This window comes from Oncorhynchus mykiss, chromosome 19, assembly GCF_013265735.2.
Source record: "Oncorhynchus mykiss isolate Arlee chromosome 19, USDA_OmykA_1.1, whole genome shotgun sequence".
NCBI lineage: Eukaryota > Metazoa > Chordata > Actinopteri > Salmoniformes > Salmonidae > Oncorhynchus > Oncorhynchus mykiss.
The window spans coordinates 61,603,641-61,620,036 of record NC_048583.1 but is presented as its reverse complement, the minus strand read 5'-3'; the positions used below and the strand labels follow the sequence as shown (position 1 = coordinate 61,620,036).

The window sequence follows — 16,396 nt, the reverse complement described above, 5'->3', positions numbered from 1 at the left end:
GTGCTACTTGATATTCTGAATGGAGTGATTGTTATCTGTAGGATTTGAAAGCGCATGCTCTGCAGCCTTAATTAGCCTAACTAGCTAACGTTATCTAGCTTAACTAGCTTCTCCTCGTTTGATGCCGTCAAAGGGGCCTGCTAGAACCTCTCTCTCGCGCCCTTTATTATCTCCGGTTAATGAAGTAGCTTTAAAAAAAAGTTGTCCTCAGGTCCGTTCGGAACAGGTCTCCTATATTTTAAACATATCTGGTCCGCGTGGGAAAGCCCCAGGTCCGTTTCGTAACAGGTCTCCTATATTTTAAACATATCTGGTCCGCGTGGGAAAGCCCCAGGTCCGTTCGGAACAGGTCTCCTATATTTTAAACATATCTGGTCCGCGTGGGAAAGCCCCAGGTCCGTTTCGTAACAGGTCCAACTTTCTTAGACCCATGAAGACCCCTAGCGTGTGTGCTCGTGCACGACAAACATTTATGGGTCTAACCAGAGAACTGTATTGTGCAAGTTCTCCCACTTAAAAAGATGAGAGGCCTGTAATTTTCATCATAGGAACACTTCAACTATGACAGACAAAATGAGAAAAGAAAAATCCAGAAAATCACTTTGTAGGATTTTTAATGAATTTTATTTGCAAATGATGGTGGAAAATAACACCATTGGTGGCTGACTAAATACTAATTTGCTCCACTGTATTTTCAGGTCTCTCCAACGATGTTCGATTGGGTTCAGGTCCAGGCTCTGGCTGGGCCACTCAAGGACTTTCAGAGACTTGTCCCGAAGCCACTCTTGTGTTGTCTTGTCTGTGTGCTTAGGGTCGTTGTCCTGTTGGATGGTGAACCTTCTCCCAAGTCTGAGGTCCTGAGCCGGTACCGGTACCCCCTGTATATAGCCTCCACATTGACTCTGCACCGGTACCCCCTGTATATAGCCTCCACATTGACTCTGTACCGGTACCCCCTGTATATAGCCTCCACATTGACTCTGCACCGGTACCCCCTGTATATAGCCTCCACATTGACTCTATACCAGTACCCCCTGTATATAGTCTCCACATTGTACCGGTACCCCCTGTATATAGCCTCCACATTGACTCTATACCGGTACCCCCTGTATATAGCCTCCACATTGACTCTATACCAGTACCCCCTGTATATAGCCTCCACATTGACTCTGTACCGGTACCCCCTGTATATAGCCTCCACATTGACTCTGTACCGGTACCCCCTGTATATAGCCTCCACATTGACTCTGTACCGGTACCCTCTGTACATAGCCTCCACATTGACTCTGTACCGGTACCCCCTGTATATAGCCTCCACATTGACTCTATACCGGTACCCCCTGTATATAGCCTCCACATTGACTCTGTACCGGTACCCCCTGTATATAGCCTCCACATTGACTCTATACCAGTACCCCCTGTATATAGCCTCCACATTGACTCTGTACCGGTACCCCCTTTATATAGCCTCCACATTGACTCTGTACCGGTACCCCCTGTGTATAGCCTCCACATTGACTCTGTACCAGTACCCCCTGTATATAGTCTCGCTATTGTTATTTTACTGCTGCTATTACTTTTTATTTTTTATTTTTTTTAACTTTAACACTAATTTTTTACTAAAATAAGTGTTTCACTGTGAGGTCTACTACACCTGTTGTATTCAGCATTTCACTGTAAGGTCTACTACACCTGTTGTATTCAGCATTTCACTGTAAGGGCTACTACACCTGTTGTATTCAGCATTTCACTGTAAGGTCTACTACACCTGTTGTATTCAGCATTTCACTGTAAGGTCTACTACACCTGTTGTATTCAGCATTTCACTGTCAGGTCTACTACACCTGTTGTATTCAGCATTTCACTGTGAGGTCTACTACACCTGTTGTATTCAGCATTTCACTGTCAGGTCTACTACACCTCTTGTATTCAGCATTTCACAGTGAGGTCTACTAAACCTGTTGTATTCAACATTTCACTGTGAGGTCTACTACACCTGTTGTATTCGACACATGCCATTTTATTTCCTGCCAGACTGGTCATCTTTGAACTTTGTTCCATGACCTTTGTTGTGTCTTGTTTTTATTTATTTGTTATTATAATTCAATAATATTTTACAAATAATTTGGTCTGTAAAGTCTGTTGAGACATGGTGAAATGCACTTGACATAAAAAGTAGTGGCCACCAGGCTAATGCCCTGCGTGTCTGGTCATTAACCGGCCTTCCTGCTATGTCAGGGGTCCCTAAACTTTTTCTGCAAATGACCCCAAATTGATACTAGAAAATGCAGGGGACCCTATTTGGAAAAATGTGAACCCCTTGGTAATGCAGGTAGCTTAGAGGTTAAGAGCGTTGGGCCAGTAACCGAATCCCCTAGCCGACTAGGTAACACATCTGCCAAGGTACATTTGAGCAAGGCACTTAATCCTAATTGTTCCTGTATATCGCTCTGGATAAGAGTGTCTGCAGAGTGACTAAAATGTCAATGTCAACACTGCTTGTTCATATCATAATTCACTCAATTGTAGGTGCAGCAGCCTGTACCAGCACACACAATGACGTGAACGTGCATTCTAATAGTGTAAAAAGCCCTTACTTGAAACTAAAAGGTTGTATTCTATACCCATTTGGAGAGAAACAAGTACTTCAATTTGTTTGATAAAATAAATATAAATATCAACTTCTGTCCATAGCTGTACTCCTTTCTAGCCAATACCAAATCGCATGGCGAAAGAATAAGGAATATGACATCACTTCCGCCTGTACTTCCTGGAGCCACAACCCTCAGACGTCGACTTCAAAACGCTTCCGTAAAATATTCCACTCCGGTGCGTACTGCTCCGTTTTCAGTGTACTAGCTAGTATACGACGTTTTTGGAAATATTGTTCAACATTTATCTAAATAGAATGAAGGCCAAGGGATTTGCAGTTACCCATCACCTGTAAAGGTAAAGCGTTAGTTAGCAGGTTACGGACAACTAACCTAGTTATTTTACTCGCCATTTCGGTAAGAGCTACGACCCGAAATTATTTTAATAGCAGGTTAGGAGGGCAGTTTTGCCATCCCTAATTATTTTTCATAACCGTAACCAAATTGTCCTAACCTGCTACATTGATTCTCATAACCCGTTGCGTAATACTTTGTACTAATCTGCTACGAAAAAGTAACTTCCGGTCGTAACTGTATCGAAGTGGCGCGAAGAGTGTTTCTCATGGTTAGATAGCTACATCTCCAAATACGATGTAGGCATTTGGCTAGGTAATTTATATAGTGGAAATTATATTATCTGTCTAGTTCATGTGGAGAGGAATGTCATCGGGGTGTTTTTGATTACTTTGTCTTTTGTAGAGACATTGGTGCAAAATGGATGTTGACGTTAAACTAGAGGAAGATGAGAGGGAGATATCCCATACAGTAATTTGGTCTGATTCGATTAATGCCTGGATAGATTACCCAAATTCAACATTGTCAGAAAACACAGAAACAGGTTACCATGTGGGTTTACGGAAAGAGCATTCACATGTACCTCCCATCAGTCCCCAAACAACAAGCCACGGGCAGATTTTACGTATTTTTCCTGAAATGACCGGAGCAAGTGATGGGGAGAACAGGGCTGTCAAACTGGTTTATTTCTGTAAAGATCAAGATACCATCGGCACATCTGAAGGGAATTCAATCAAAGAGCAGTCATGGCATTTAGCACCGTCCAGTGATATTCTGACAGGACATGCATCCACTTTCAGTGGTTATTTTGAAGCTCAAATCAACCCAACTTCACAGGTTTCTAGCCAAACACAGACCAATAATAAATTGCCCTCTGACAATGTTAATATCCCAAGCTCTAGTACTGCCATTCATTCTGTGCTAACCTCACCTGCTACAGAAAGCGACTGTCATTTAGCTGTATCTACTAGACCTATTCTTCCAGAATATTGTGAGCCATTGAACTTTCCCTCTGATGAAGAGGAAGACTACAATGCCAATTTAAGTCCAAGACTACAATGCCAGAAAACGTTAGAGGATAAATGGATATGTCAGTGTCGTGGCAGTTACTCAAGACCCAACCTAAGAAAGTTTGGGAGATATTGGAAAGATCCATACGTCAAGTGCAAGGAGATCGGTGTAGATTTCAATGTTGGATCTGGAGCGAAACAGAAACTGAATTTGCATTTACTGACAGTTGGTGTAATGCTTGAGGTGTCAGAATATGCTAGAATCATTAATAGATCTCGCCCTCATGTTATCTTTGATATTCTAGATTACAACTTTGTTCTTGGTGTACAAAATGAACAACAATATGACTTTTCATACAGGGTAGAAAATAAATTAAAAGAAATGCTGAAGAGTCGTTCTAAGAGAACACCTGAGTGGTTAACAGAAGTCTTTGACCTTCCTCATCCAAAGACAGTTACAGTTTTGGAATACTCCCTTAAATGGGCACAGTTGAATTTGCAAAACAGCTTGTCAAATCCTACACCTTTTGACATTTGCATAAAGGAGGAGCCTGTTGTGGGCCTGATCTCTCCTCTGCATGTGACGACTGAGAGCTTCTCCACTGAGACAGATGTGACACGGTGTGCTGATGAGACGGCAATCCTTGGCCCTGAAAATGGACGTAATGATACCTGCACAAGGTATGAGCCTTATATGGGCATCGTCCGTCCTCAACATGTCCAGGCGGAAACCTTCCCAACTCAGACAGATATAACATCCTTCATGATGCCCACTGTAGAAGAAGCATTGAGGGAACTCTACCCAATCTGTAAGGGAAAAGGACTTGACCTTGTTGTGAAATCAAAATATGGGAAAAATAAGAAACTTGACTTGCATCTATTGACCAGAGATGTAATGTTTGAATTGGCTGATTTTGCCTCACAAGTGTGTGGAAATCGGAAGCAGGTTGTGTGTGAGGTTCTCGAGCGTAATTTTGATTTGGATTTAAAAAGTGGGAAAACTGAGCTGGCCAAAGATATTATGAGAAAGTTAGGAAAGGTTTTAAAGCGCAAGACGGGTAAACACGGTATATGGAGATTGGAACTTGAAAATGAAGCTTTCTTAAAGAAGTCACGTAAAAGAAAGAACCCTGCGGAGATGTCCACTAGCCAGAAGGTCACTACAGCATCACTTGAGCCAAAATACCAAATGAAAGAAGTATCAAAAAGGAGGAGATTGAATTTAATGAGCAAGAAGAAAGACATGGACATGTTAGTAACCAAGGAGACCGAGGGAGGCCATTTCTCTGAAGTAGTACAAATAGAACCTCGTCTTGTCAAAATAGAGAGAATCTCTGATGAGACTGACCTTGCACTTTGTACTGACGAAACAAAGCAAATTGTCGTTACCAACTTGGACCAATCAAATGTGACGTCTCACACCAAAAATATGGTGAAAGCCAAAGCGTGCTACCCACTCTGTGAGGAAATAGGTCTGGACCTTGATGTCACATCCAAACCATCTAAACAGAAACTGGAATTTAATTTACTGACAAACGGTGTAATATTTGAGGTGTATAACTATGCAGGGATAAAATCCAATCGTCAAAAAAGAAGAAGTGGGTGCATTCTCATTGATATTCTAAAATACAATTTTGATCTTAGTTTGCAAAATCAGAGACGTAATCTATTTCCACTGCATATTTGCTGTAAAGTGAAACGATTGGTTCAGAAACACAAATCTGAGCTCGTGAGAAAAAGAGAAATCTCAAAAGAGGTGTTCACAATACCGAGTGTGCTTAAAAGCCAAGCAAAAACAAATGTGCTTTCAGAAAAAAATATGGAACAAAACCCAAGGCTGGTTTATCCTCATCATGGTAAAGACACTATCTCTGTGGAGACAGCTGAAACAGTCTCCACTGATGAAGCAGCGATGCTTGACCGGGATAATGGACCTGCTGAGATCTGCATAAAGGAGGAGGAGGAGGAGGAGTAGTCAGATCTTCACTCTGAGGTCAAACGGGTTTATTTCTGCAAAGACCAAGATACCGTCAGAACATCTGAAGAGCATTTGATCGAAGATGGATCATGGCATGAATCAACACCCAGTAATATTCTGCCTGGAAATGTGTTCAGCCTTCCACAGGCACCACTACCAGCTGCAGAAAGTGGTCCTTTCGGAAGTAAAACCGAGCCAACTTCACAGATATAACCAGATGGTCCAATGCAGAATCACTCGAGACAAAATACCATAGACTTGACAGAAGTAACCAGGGGAAAAAAGGGATTTAATGAGAATAAATACATGTTTATAGCCAAGAAGGAAAAGAAAGTTGTCAGACAAGTAGAACCTCATTGAGATGAGATGGACCTGCCAGGGAAAAGAAAAGCAATTCCTTTACTTCCTGACTGAGATCTCAGGGGGGGGAAAGATACAAGATGGGAAGAAAAGTCTGATCTGCTCGCTGTGAAACGCCAGTTTCTCATTTGCCTGAAAAAAAAAATGAGAAAAAGATTGATATTGTTATATGTGATGAAGTGCAACACGGTGGATTCTTACCGAAGTTTCAAAATGCTTTGTAGTCGAGACTGGTTCTGAGAAGAAATGCTAATAAATCCTTGCTGGATACAGATCAGGGGGCTATTGAAAATCTGCAAAAGGCTAAGTCATAAAGTCCCTCAGTTCAAGAAGACGACTCGTACCTGGGAATGGCTCTGGACTAATTACAAAAAAACTGTTTAAAATCACTGCAGAAAGCAGAGACAACAAGAGTTTTGCCAAAACTAAGAACACTTGTTGATCACTTGTGTGGTAGAGAGAAACACCCAGAATCAGTCTGGACAGGATGGAGCTTCAGTCTGGACAGGATGGAGTTTTAGTCTGGACAGGATGGAGCTTCAGTCTGGACAGGATGGAGTTTTAGTCTGGACAGGATGGAGTTTTAGTCTGGACAGGATGGAGTTTCGGTCTGGACGGGATGGAGTTTCAGTCTGGACAGGATGGAGTTTCAGTCTGGACAGGATGGAGCTTAAGTCTGGACATGATGGAGCTTAAGTCTGGACATGATGGAGCTTCAGTCTGGACAGGATGGAGCCTAACTGTGGAAAAACAGAAACTGACTGATACACACATTACAATGACAAATCAATGACCAGATTGGCAACGAGCTCCAGCTACTCAGCATCACTCTGACTATTTGTGCTGGTTGGCTTCTGTCGCAGCTGAAGGGAGGACATTGTGTTTTAAAGTCTATGACTTAACTAGCTTCATATATTGGGCTGCCTTTATCCCAATAGTTTCACAGTTTAAAAACGTGTGTTTTCAAATGACTGTATGCTACATTGATCTTTGGATCACACTTGGAATGTGAAAGGTTTCCTAGTGTCAGTTTTAGGTCTCCCTGAAGTCCGTAGACTTCCACTCTATTAGTCACCCTAGAACACAGTCAACGAGCCTAACGGAGATGTGTATTCATTAGGGATATACTGTAGCTAAATGTTTAATGGAGGGCTACGCTAGCGTTTCTTGGACCAATTCAGAAATTGGTACACAAGAAGGAGTAGCACTAGTCTTTTTAGGATTAGGTGAAAATAGGGAGACAATGTATTTGTATTAAGGGTTTAGTCTTTGAATGGTGGATTTGTGCAGATTCCCTTGGCCTTCCTTCCTGTTTAACTCTTGATGTCTGGTCTTGCTGTAGAGACTGAACACAGCAGGATTATTGCTAGACTTTTTTTTTGTTTTCTTAACTATTTTACGACGTATTCATTGACGAAACGAACTCCACTACAAATACAAGCCTCAATAGAAGAACCTCTGATCCTTTTTTAGTTAGAAATAAAAAGACAAAGATGTTTTATTTTCTAAGAGTATGTAGCATTAGTGAAATAACCTACTATGATGGATCATATTTTTTATTTTTTATCAGTGGGCTATTTTGTTTTTTTTGTTCCTTTTTTTGTGGAAAGATTTAGAGACTGTATCCAGACCTGCCTTACTGTTACCAATATGTTCCTTTTTTTGTGGAAAGATTTAGAGACTGTATCCAGACCTGCCTTACTCTTACCAATATGTTCCTTTTTTTGTGGAAAGATTTAGAGACTGTATCCAGACCTGCCTTACTCTTACCAATATGTTCCTTTTTTGAACAGGGAGTTATTCTACCGTAAACTAAGATTATTTTTATGTATTTTTTCGTTTTGTTTTTAAAGGATACTTCCTCTGACATTCTTAGAGCTGTCATTTTATTGTGAGGAACTGCAGTTCGATCGGAATAGTTGTTCTGTTTTTGTCCTCTGTTTTGTGAGTGACCCTCTCACTCAGTCAACTCGTCTCAGTGCACAAGTCTCCCCTTCTCCAGACACCGCGTATGAATCAGAATCCGTAGCTAGTTGTGACACGTGAGCCTCTGGATGAAAAGGTATGCAAGTCATTTGTTTTTTATGAGGGGGGGGGGGGGGGGGGGGTAAATTATATTAACATTTTAAGAATTCATAGAATCTGACTGGTGCCAATAGCATTCAGGTCAACACTTAAAGGAAGGTGAATTAGCTGTAATTGCTTGGTCTGATATCTTCATACATGTGTTTGTGTTTCCAGCAGAGTATCCCTAAAGCAGCGTGGTCGTATCAGCCCCCCATGTTGGACTAAACTCTACACAAGTGAAAACCCTAAATCCCTAAAGGTGTGTTAAATCCCTAAATATTATATTTAAGAATCAGAATTTTTTTTTTACAATTTTGCTGCCTTGAGACATGCAGCCCAATTCTGAATTTGTTTTCTTCAGTAATTGGTCTCTTGACCAATCAGATCAGCTTTGAAAAAGATCTGATGTGATTGGTCAAAATGTAAATTAATGGAACATTTATCAGAATTGGGCTGCCTGCCTCAACGCAAACATTGTGGCTTAGAAGAATAGCTTATTGGGGATGTCAACGTTACCCAATTATTATACTGTATGTGGAGTGGACATCACTGTGATTAACACTGGAACTAAACACTGTGATTAACACTGGCACTAAACACTGTGATTAACACTGGCACTAAACACTATGATTAACACTGGCACTAAACACTGTGATTAACACTGGCACTAAACACTGTGATTAACACTGGCACTAAACACTGTGATTAACACTGGCACTAAACACTGTGATTAACACTGGCACTAAACACTGTGATTAACACTGGCACTAAACACTGTGATTAACACTGGCACTAAACACTGTGATTAACACTGGCACTAAACACTGTGATTAACACTGGCACTAAACACTGTGATTAACACTGGCACTAAACACTGTGATTAACACTGGCACTAAACACTGTGATTAACACTGGCACTAAACACTGTGATTAACACTGGCACTAAACACTGTGATTAACATTGGAACTAAACACTGTGATTAACACTGGCACTAAACACTGTGGTTTACACTGGCGCTAATCACTGTGATTAACACTGGCACTAATCACGCAGTGTAGCCTAGTGGTTAGAGTGTTGGACTAGTAACCGAAAGGTTGCAAGTTCAAATCCCCGAGCTGACAAGGTACAAAATCTGTCGTTCTGTCCCCTGAACAAGGCAGTTAACCCACTGTTCCCCGGTAGGCCGTCATTGAAAATAAGAATTTGTTCTTAACTGACTTGCCTAGTTAAATAAAGGTAAAAATAAATATATATATAATATTTAACCACCTCTGGAAAGTTGATTGCATCATTTCTCTCTTCATTTTGTTCACAGATCCTCTATTTGCCAAACTAGAGGGACATGAAGTCTGACTCCTTCCTCAACATGTGGACCTGCCCTGAGGATGTTGGACACCACTGTTACACCTTCAGCCTTGTTGATTTCCTGTCAGACTGGTTGTTTTTCAACTCCATTCCACAGACGGACTGACCTGAACTTTTACCTGAACAGGAACACAATGTTCAACAGACTCTCTCCTCACCAGTGGGACTGACTACTGAGACTGGTTGTCTTTGAACTCAAGAGGAACACAATGTTCAACAGACTCTCTCCTCACCAGTGGACTGACTACTGAGACTGGTTGTCTTTGAACTCAAGAGGAACACAATGTTCATCAGACTCTCTCCTCACCAGTGGACTGACTACTGAGACTGGTTGTGAGGTCACAGGAAATAGAGTGATCTGTTAGGAGGGATGCAGGTTTGATCTCCTGATTTAGATGATGGTAATAAGGAGAGTTCAGGTCGTAACCAGTCCACTGAGATGAATGTAGATGTCGACACCCTGGCCAATATAAAAGGCTTTGGAGAGGGACCACGCTTTCAGGAGAAGGATAACTGACATTTACTCCTGAGGTGTCTGACTTGTTGCACCCTCGACAACCACTGTGATTATTATTATTTGACCCTGCTGGTCATTTATGAACATTTGAACATCTTGGCCATGTTCTGTTATAATCTCTACCCGGCACAGCCAGAAGAGGACTGGCCACCCCTCATAGCCTGGTTCCTCTCTACCCGGCACAGCCAGAAGAGGACTGGCCACCCCTCATAGCCTGGTTCCTCTCTACCCAGCACAGCCAGAAGAGGACTGGCCACCCCTCATAGCCTGGTTCCTCTCTAGGTTTCTTCCTAGGTTCTGGCCTTTCTAGGGAGTTTTTCCTAGCCACCGTGCTTCTACACCTACATTGCTTGCTGTTTGGGGTTTTAGGCTGGGTTTCTGTACAGGCTGGGTTTCTGAAAGAGATATGAGCTGATGTACGAAGGGCTATATAAATAAATTTGATTTGATAACAAGGCCTTGTCCAGAAACAACCCCCAGCCCTTACCTCCAAGGCACCAATGTAACATAACTTTACACTGTCCCCTCGCCCATACCGGGGCGCGAACCAGGGACCCTCTGCACACATCAACAACAGTCACCCCTCGAAGCATCGTTACCCATCGCTCCACAAAAGCCGCGGCTGTATGTAAAAGAAATCCCTGATTGTATTAAATAATGTATGACATTCCCTTCATTAAAGTTTTTTTGTGCATCTTAAGAGTGGAAACCCTATGTGATTGGCTCTTTAAACATTTCATCTAGCCTATCAGTGGGTATGTTTTGTCACTTTGCTTTGTTACACCACGATCGTTTGAGTTTTATGTTAATTCTAGTCTGGCAACAGGTTCTCCGGTTTAAATCAAATGAGATCTCCTAGGGCCAGTTTCTCAGATGTAGATAAATCCTAAAAAAAATGATGTTCAATGGAGATTCCCCGTTGTGAAGTGTGTTTTACAGGCCTGCTACACTGGACAGTCATTAGTGCAGGGCATTAGAGGCTCTTGTTTATGATCAATGAAACCCAGCCATGGTGTGTGTAGGTCCCTCAGGGGTTGGGCTGAATTGGAATTGAACCCAGCCATGGTGTGTGTAGGTCCCTCAGGGTTGGGCTGAATTTGAATTGAACCCAGCCATGGTGTGTGTAGGTCCCTCAGGGTTGAGCTGAATTTGAATTGAACCCAGCCATGGTGTGTGTAGGTCCCTCAGGGTTGGGCTGAATTTGAATTGAACCCAGCCATGGTGTGTGTGTAGGTCCCTCAGGGTTGGGCTGAATTTGAATTGAACCCAGCCATGGTGTGTGTGTAGGTCCCTCAGGGTTGGGCTGAATTTGAATTGAACCCAGCCATGGTGTGTGTTGGTCCCTCAGGGTTGGGCTGAATATGAATTGAACCCAGCCATACTTATGTAAATGTGATATTGCAAAGATTTCTAAAAATGTGTTTTTGCTCTGTCATTATGGGGTATTTTGTTTAGATTGATGATGGAAAAATACTATTGAATCCATTTTAGAATTAGGCTGTAACGTAACAAAATCAAGGGGTCTGAATCCTTTCTGAAGCCACTGTAGATGTGTTCCTGACGCTCCTTGTTGATGTAAAATAAACATACTAAAAGTTAGGAGATATCTAATCAATGGAAGATGGAATTAAAATGATGTCATTAAAAGTTAGGCTACAACGACCAAGTGCTACTTGATATTCTGAATGGAGTGATTGTTATCTGTAGGATTTGAAAGCGCATGCTCTGCAGCCTTAATTAGCCTAACTAGCTAACGTTATCTAGCTTAACTAGCTTCTCCTCGTTTGATGCCGTCAAAGGGGCCTGCTAGAACCTCTCTCTCGCGCCCTTTATTATCTCCGGTTAAGGAAGTAGCTTTAAAAAAAAAGTTGTCCTCAGGTCCGTTCGGAACAGGTCTCCTATATTTTAAACATATCTGGTCCGCGTGGGAAAGCCCCAGGTCCGTTTCGTAACAGGTCCAACTTTCTTAGACCCATGAAGACCCCTAGCGTGTGTGCTCGTGCACGACAAACATTTATGGGTCTAACCAGAGAACTGTATTGTGCAAGTTCTCCCACTTAAAAAGATGAGAGGCCTGTAATTTTCATCATAGGAACACTTCAACTATGACAGACAAAATGAGAAAAGAAAAATCCAGAAAATCACATTGTAGGATTTTTAATGAATTTTATTTGCAAATTATGGTGGAAAATAACACCATTGGTGGCCACTCTTGTGTTGTCTTGTCTGTGTTGCTTAGGGTCGTTGTCCTGTTGGATGGTGAACCTTCTCCCAAGTCTGAGGTCCTGAGCCGGTACCGGTACCCCCTGTAAATAGCCTCCACATTGACTCTGCACCGGTACCCCCTGTATATAGCCTCCACATTGACTCTGCACCGGTACCCCCTGTATATAGCCTCCACATTGACGCTGCACCGGTACCCCCTGTATATAGCCTCCACATTGACTCTGCACCGGTACCCCCTGTATATAGCCTCCACATTGACTCTGTACCGGTACCCCCTGTATATAGCCTCCACATTGACTCTGCACCGGTACCCCCTGTATATAGCCTCCACATTGACTCTGTACCGGTACCCCCTGTATATAGCCTCCACATTGACTCTGCACCGGTACCCCCTGTATATAGCCTCCACATTGACTCTATACCAGTACCCCCTGTATATAGCCTCCACATTGACTCTGTACCGGTACCCCCTGTATATAGCCTCCACATTGATTCTGTACCGGTATCCCCTGTATATAGCCTCCACATTGACTCTGTACCGGTATCCCCTGTATATAGCCTCCACATTGACTCTGTACCGGTATCCCCTGTATATAGTCTCCACATTGACTCTGTACCGGTATCCCCTGTGTATAGCCTCCACATTGACTCTGTACCAGTACCCCCTGTATATAGCCTCCACATTGACTCTGTACCAGTACCCCCTGTATATAGCCTCCACATTGACTCTGTACCGGTATCCCCTGTATATAGTCTCCACATTGACTCTGTACCGGTATCCCCTGTGTATAGCCTCCACATTGACTCTGTACCAGTACCCCCTGTATATAGCCTCCACATTGACTCTGTACCAGTACCCCCTGTATATAGCCTCCACATTGACTCTGTACCAGTACCCCCTGTATATAGCCTCCACATTGACTCTGTACCAGTACCCCCTGTATATAGCCTCCACATTGACTCTGTACCAGTACCCCCTGTATATAGCCTCCACATTGACTCTGTACCGGTATCCCCTGTATATAGTCTCCACATTGACTCTGTACCGGTATCCCCTGTGTATAGCCTCCACATTGACTCTGTACCGGTATCCCCTGTGTATAGCCTCCACATTGACTCTATACCAGTACCCCCTGTATATAGCCTCCACATTGACTCTGTACCGGTACCCCCTGTATATAGCCTCCACATTGACTCTGTACCGGTACCCCCTGTATATAGCCTCCACATTGATTCTGTACCGGTATCCCCTGTATATAGCCTCCACATTGACTCTGTACCGGTATCCCCTGTATATAGTCTCCACATTGACTCTGTACCGGTATCCCCTGTGTATAGCCTCCACATTGACTCTGTACCAGTACCCCCTGTATATAGCCTCCACATTGACTCTGTACCGGTATCCCCTGTGTATAGCCTCCACATTGACTCTGTACCAGTACCCCCTGTATATAGCTTCCACATTGACTCTGTACCGGTATCCCCTGTATATAGTCTCCACATTGACTCTGTACCGGTATCCCCTGTGTATAGCCTCCACATTGACTCTGTACCGGTACCCCCTGTGTATAGCCTCCACATTGACTCTGTACCAGTACCCCCTGTGTATAGCCTCCACATTGACTCTGCACCGGTACCCCCTGTGTATAGCCTCCACATTGACTCTGTACCGGTACCCCCTGTATATAGCCTCCACATTGACTCTGTACCGGTACCCCCTGTATATAGCCTCCACATTGACTCTGTACCGGTACCCCCTGTATATAGCCTCCACATTGACTCTGTACCGGTACCCCCTGTATATAGTCTCCACATTGACTCTGTACCGGTATCCCCTGTGTATAGCCTCCACATTGACTCTATACCGGTACCCCCTGTATATAGCCTCCACATTGACTCTATACCGGTACCCCCTGTGTATAGCCTCCACATTGACTCTGTACCGGTACCCCCTGTATATAGCCTCCACATTGATTCTGCACCGGTACCCCCTGTATATAGCCTCCACATTGACTCTGTACCGGTACCCCCTGTGTATAGCCTCCACATTGACTCTGTACCAGTACCCCCTGTATATAGTCTCCACATTGACTCTGTACCAGTACCCCCTGTATATAGCCTCCACATTGACTCTGTACCAGTACCCCCTGTATATAGCCTCCACATTGACTCTGTACCAGTACCCCCTGTATATAGCCTCCACATTGACTCTGTACCAGTACCCCCTGTATATAGCCTCCACATTGACTCTGTACCAGTACCCCCTGTGTATAGCCTCCACATTGACTCTGTACCGGTACCCCCTGTGTATAGCCTCCACATTGACTCTGTACCAGTACCCCCTGTGTATAGCCTCCACATTGACTCTGTACCGGTACCCCCTGTATATAGCCTCCACATTGACTCTGTACCGGTACCCCCTGTATATAGCCTCCACATTGACTCTGTACCAGTACCCCCTGTATATAGTCTCGCTATTGTTATTTTACTGCTGCTATTACTTTTTATTTTTTATTTTTTTTAACTTTAACACTAATTTTTTACTAAAATAAGTGTTTCACTGTGTGGTCTACTACACCTGTTGTATTCAGCATTTCACTGTGAGGTCTACTACACCTGTTGTATTCAGCATTTCACTGTAAGGTCTACTACACCTGTTGTATTCAGCATTTCACTGTAAGGTCTACTACACCTGTTGTATTCAGCATTTCACTGTGAGGTCTACTACACTTGTTGTATTCAGCATTTCACTGTAAGGTCTAGTACACCTGTTGTATTCAGCATTTCACTGTGAGGTCTACTACACCTGTTGTATTCAGCATTTCACTGTAAGGTCTACTACACCTGTTGTAGTCAGCATTTCACTGTAAGGTCTACTACACCTGTTGTATTCAGCATTTCACTGTAAGGTCTACTACACCTGTTGTATTCAGCATTTCACTGTGAGGTCTACTACACCTGTTGTATTCAGCATTTCACTGTAAGGTCTACTACACCTGTTGTATTCAGCATTTCACTGTAAGGTCTACTACACCTGTTGTATTCAGCATTTCACTGTAAGGTCTACTACACCTGTTGTATTCAGCATTTCACTGTAAGGTCTACTACACCTGTTGTATTCAGCATTTCACTGTGAGGTCTACTACACCTGTTGTATTCAGCATTTCACTGTAAGGTCTACTACACCTGTTGTATTCAGCATTTCACTGTCAGGTCTACTACACCTGTTGTATTCAACACATGCCATTTGATTTCCTGTCAGACTGGTCATCTTTGAACTCTATTCTATGACCTTTGTTGTGTCTTGTTTTTATTTATTCATTATTATAATTCAATAATTTTTTACAAATAATTTGTTCTGTAAAGTCTGAGACATGGTGAAATGCACTTGACATAAAAAGTAGTGGCCACCAGGCTAATGCCCTGCGTGTCTGGTCGGTAATCGGCCTTCCTGCTATGTCAGGGGTCCCTAAACTTTTTCTGCAAATGACCCCAAATTGATACTAGAAAATGCAGGGGACCCTATTTGGAAAAATGTGAACCCCTTGTGAACCCCTTGGTAATGCAGGTAGCTTAGAGGTTAAGAGCGTTGGGCCAGTAACCGAATCCCCTAGCCGACTAGGTAACACATCTGCCAAGGTACATTTGAGCAAGGCACTTAATCCTAATTGTTCCTGTATATCGCTCTGGATAAGAGTGTCTGCAGAGTGATTTAATGTCAATGTCAACGCTGCTTGTTCATATTATAATTCACTCAATTGTAGGTGCAGCAGCCTGTACCAGCACACACAATGACGTGAACGTGCATTCTAATCGTGTAAAAAGCACTTACTTGAAACTAAAAGGTTGTATTCTATACCCATTTGGAGAGAAACAAGTACTTCAATTTGTTTGATAAAATAAATATAAATATCAACTTCTGTCCAT

The 16,396-nt window shown here is 42.9% G+C and overlaps 2 protein-coding genes across 5 annotated transcripts in view; both read left to right on the top strand.

The window, feature by feature from the left end:
- LOC118941511 overlaps positions 1-16,396 on the top strand; it is a 48,566-nt gene that overhangs the window by 26,317 nt on the left and 5,853 nt on the right. The gene's annotated exons all lie outside the window — the stretch shown is intronic.
- The window catches only part of LOC118941514, a 17,309-nt gene continuing 3,668 nt past the window's right edge, over positions 2,756-16,396 (top strand). The window contains exons 1-3 of one of the 4 annotated variants that reach the window (XR_005037812.1): positions 2,756-8,355; positions 8,538-8,619; positions 9,677-10,310. Coding sequence is in view for 1 of the 4 variants with exons in the window: in XM_036955291.1 (XP_036811186.1) it covers positions 3,366-5,930 (2,565 nt within the window). In the remaining 3 variants the exon portion in view is untranslated. Of the gene's footprint in view, positions 8,356-8,534; positions 8,620-9,676; positions 10,311-16,396 lie in introns of those variants that run through there. The other 3 variants (XR_005037811.1, XR_005037813.1, XM_036955291.1) reach the window with 3 other exon arrangements.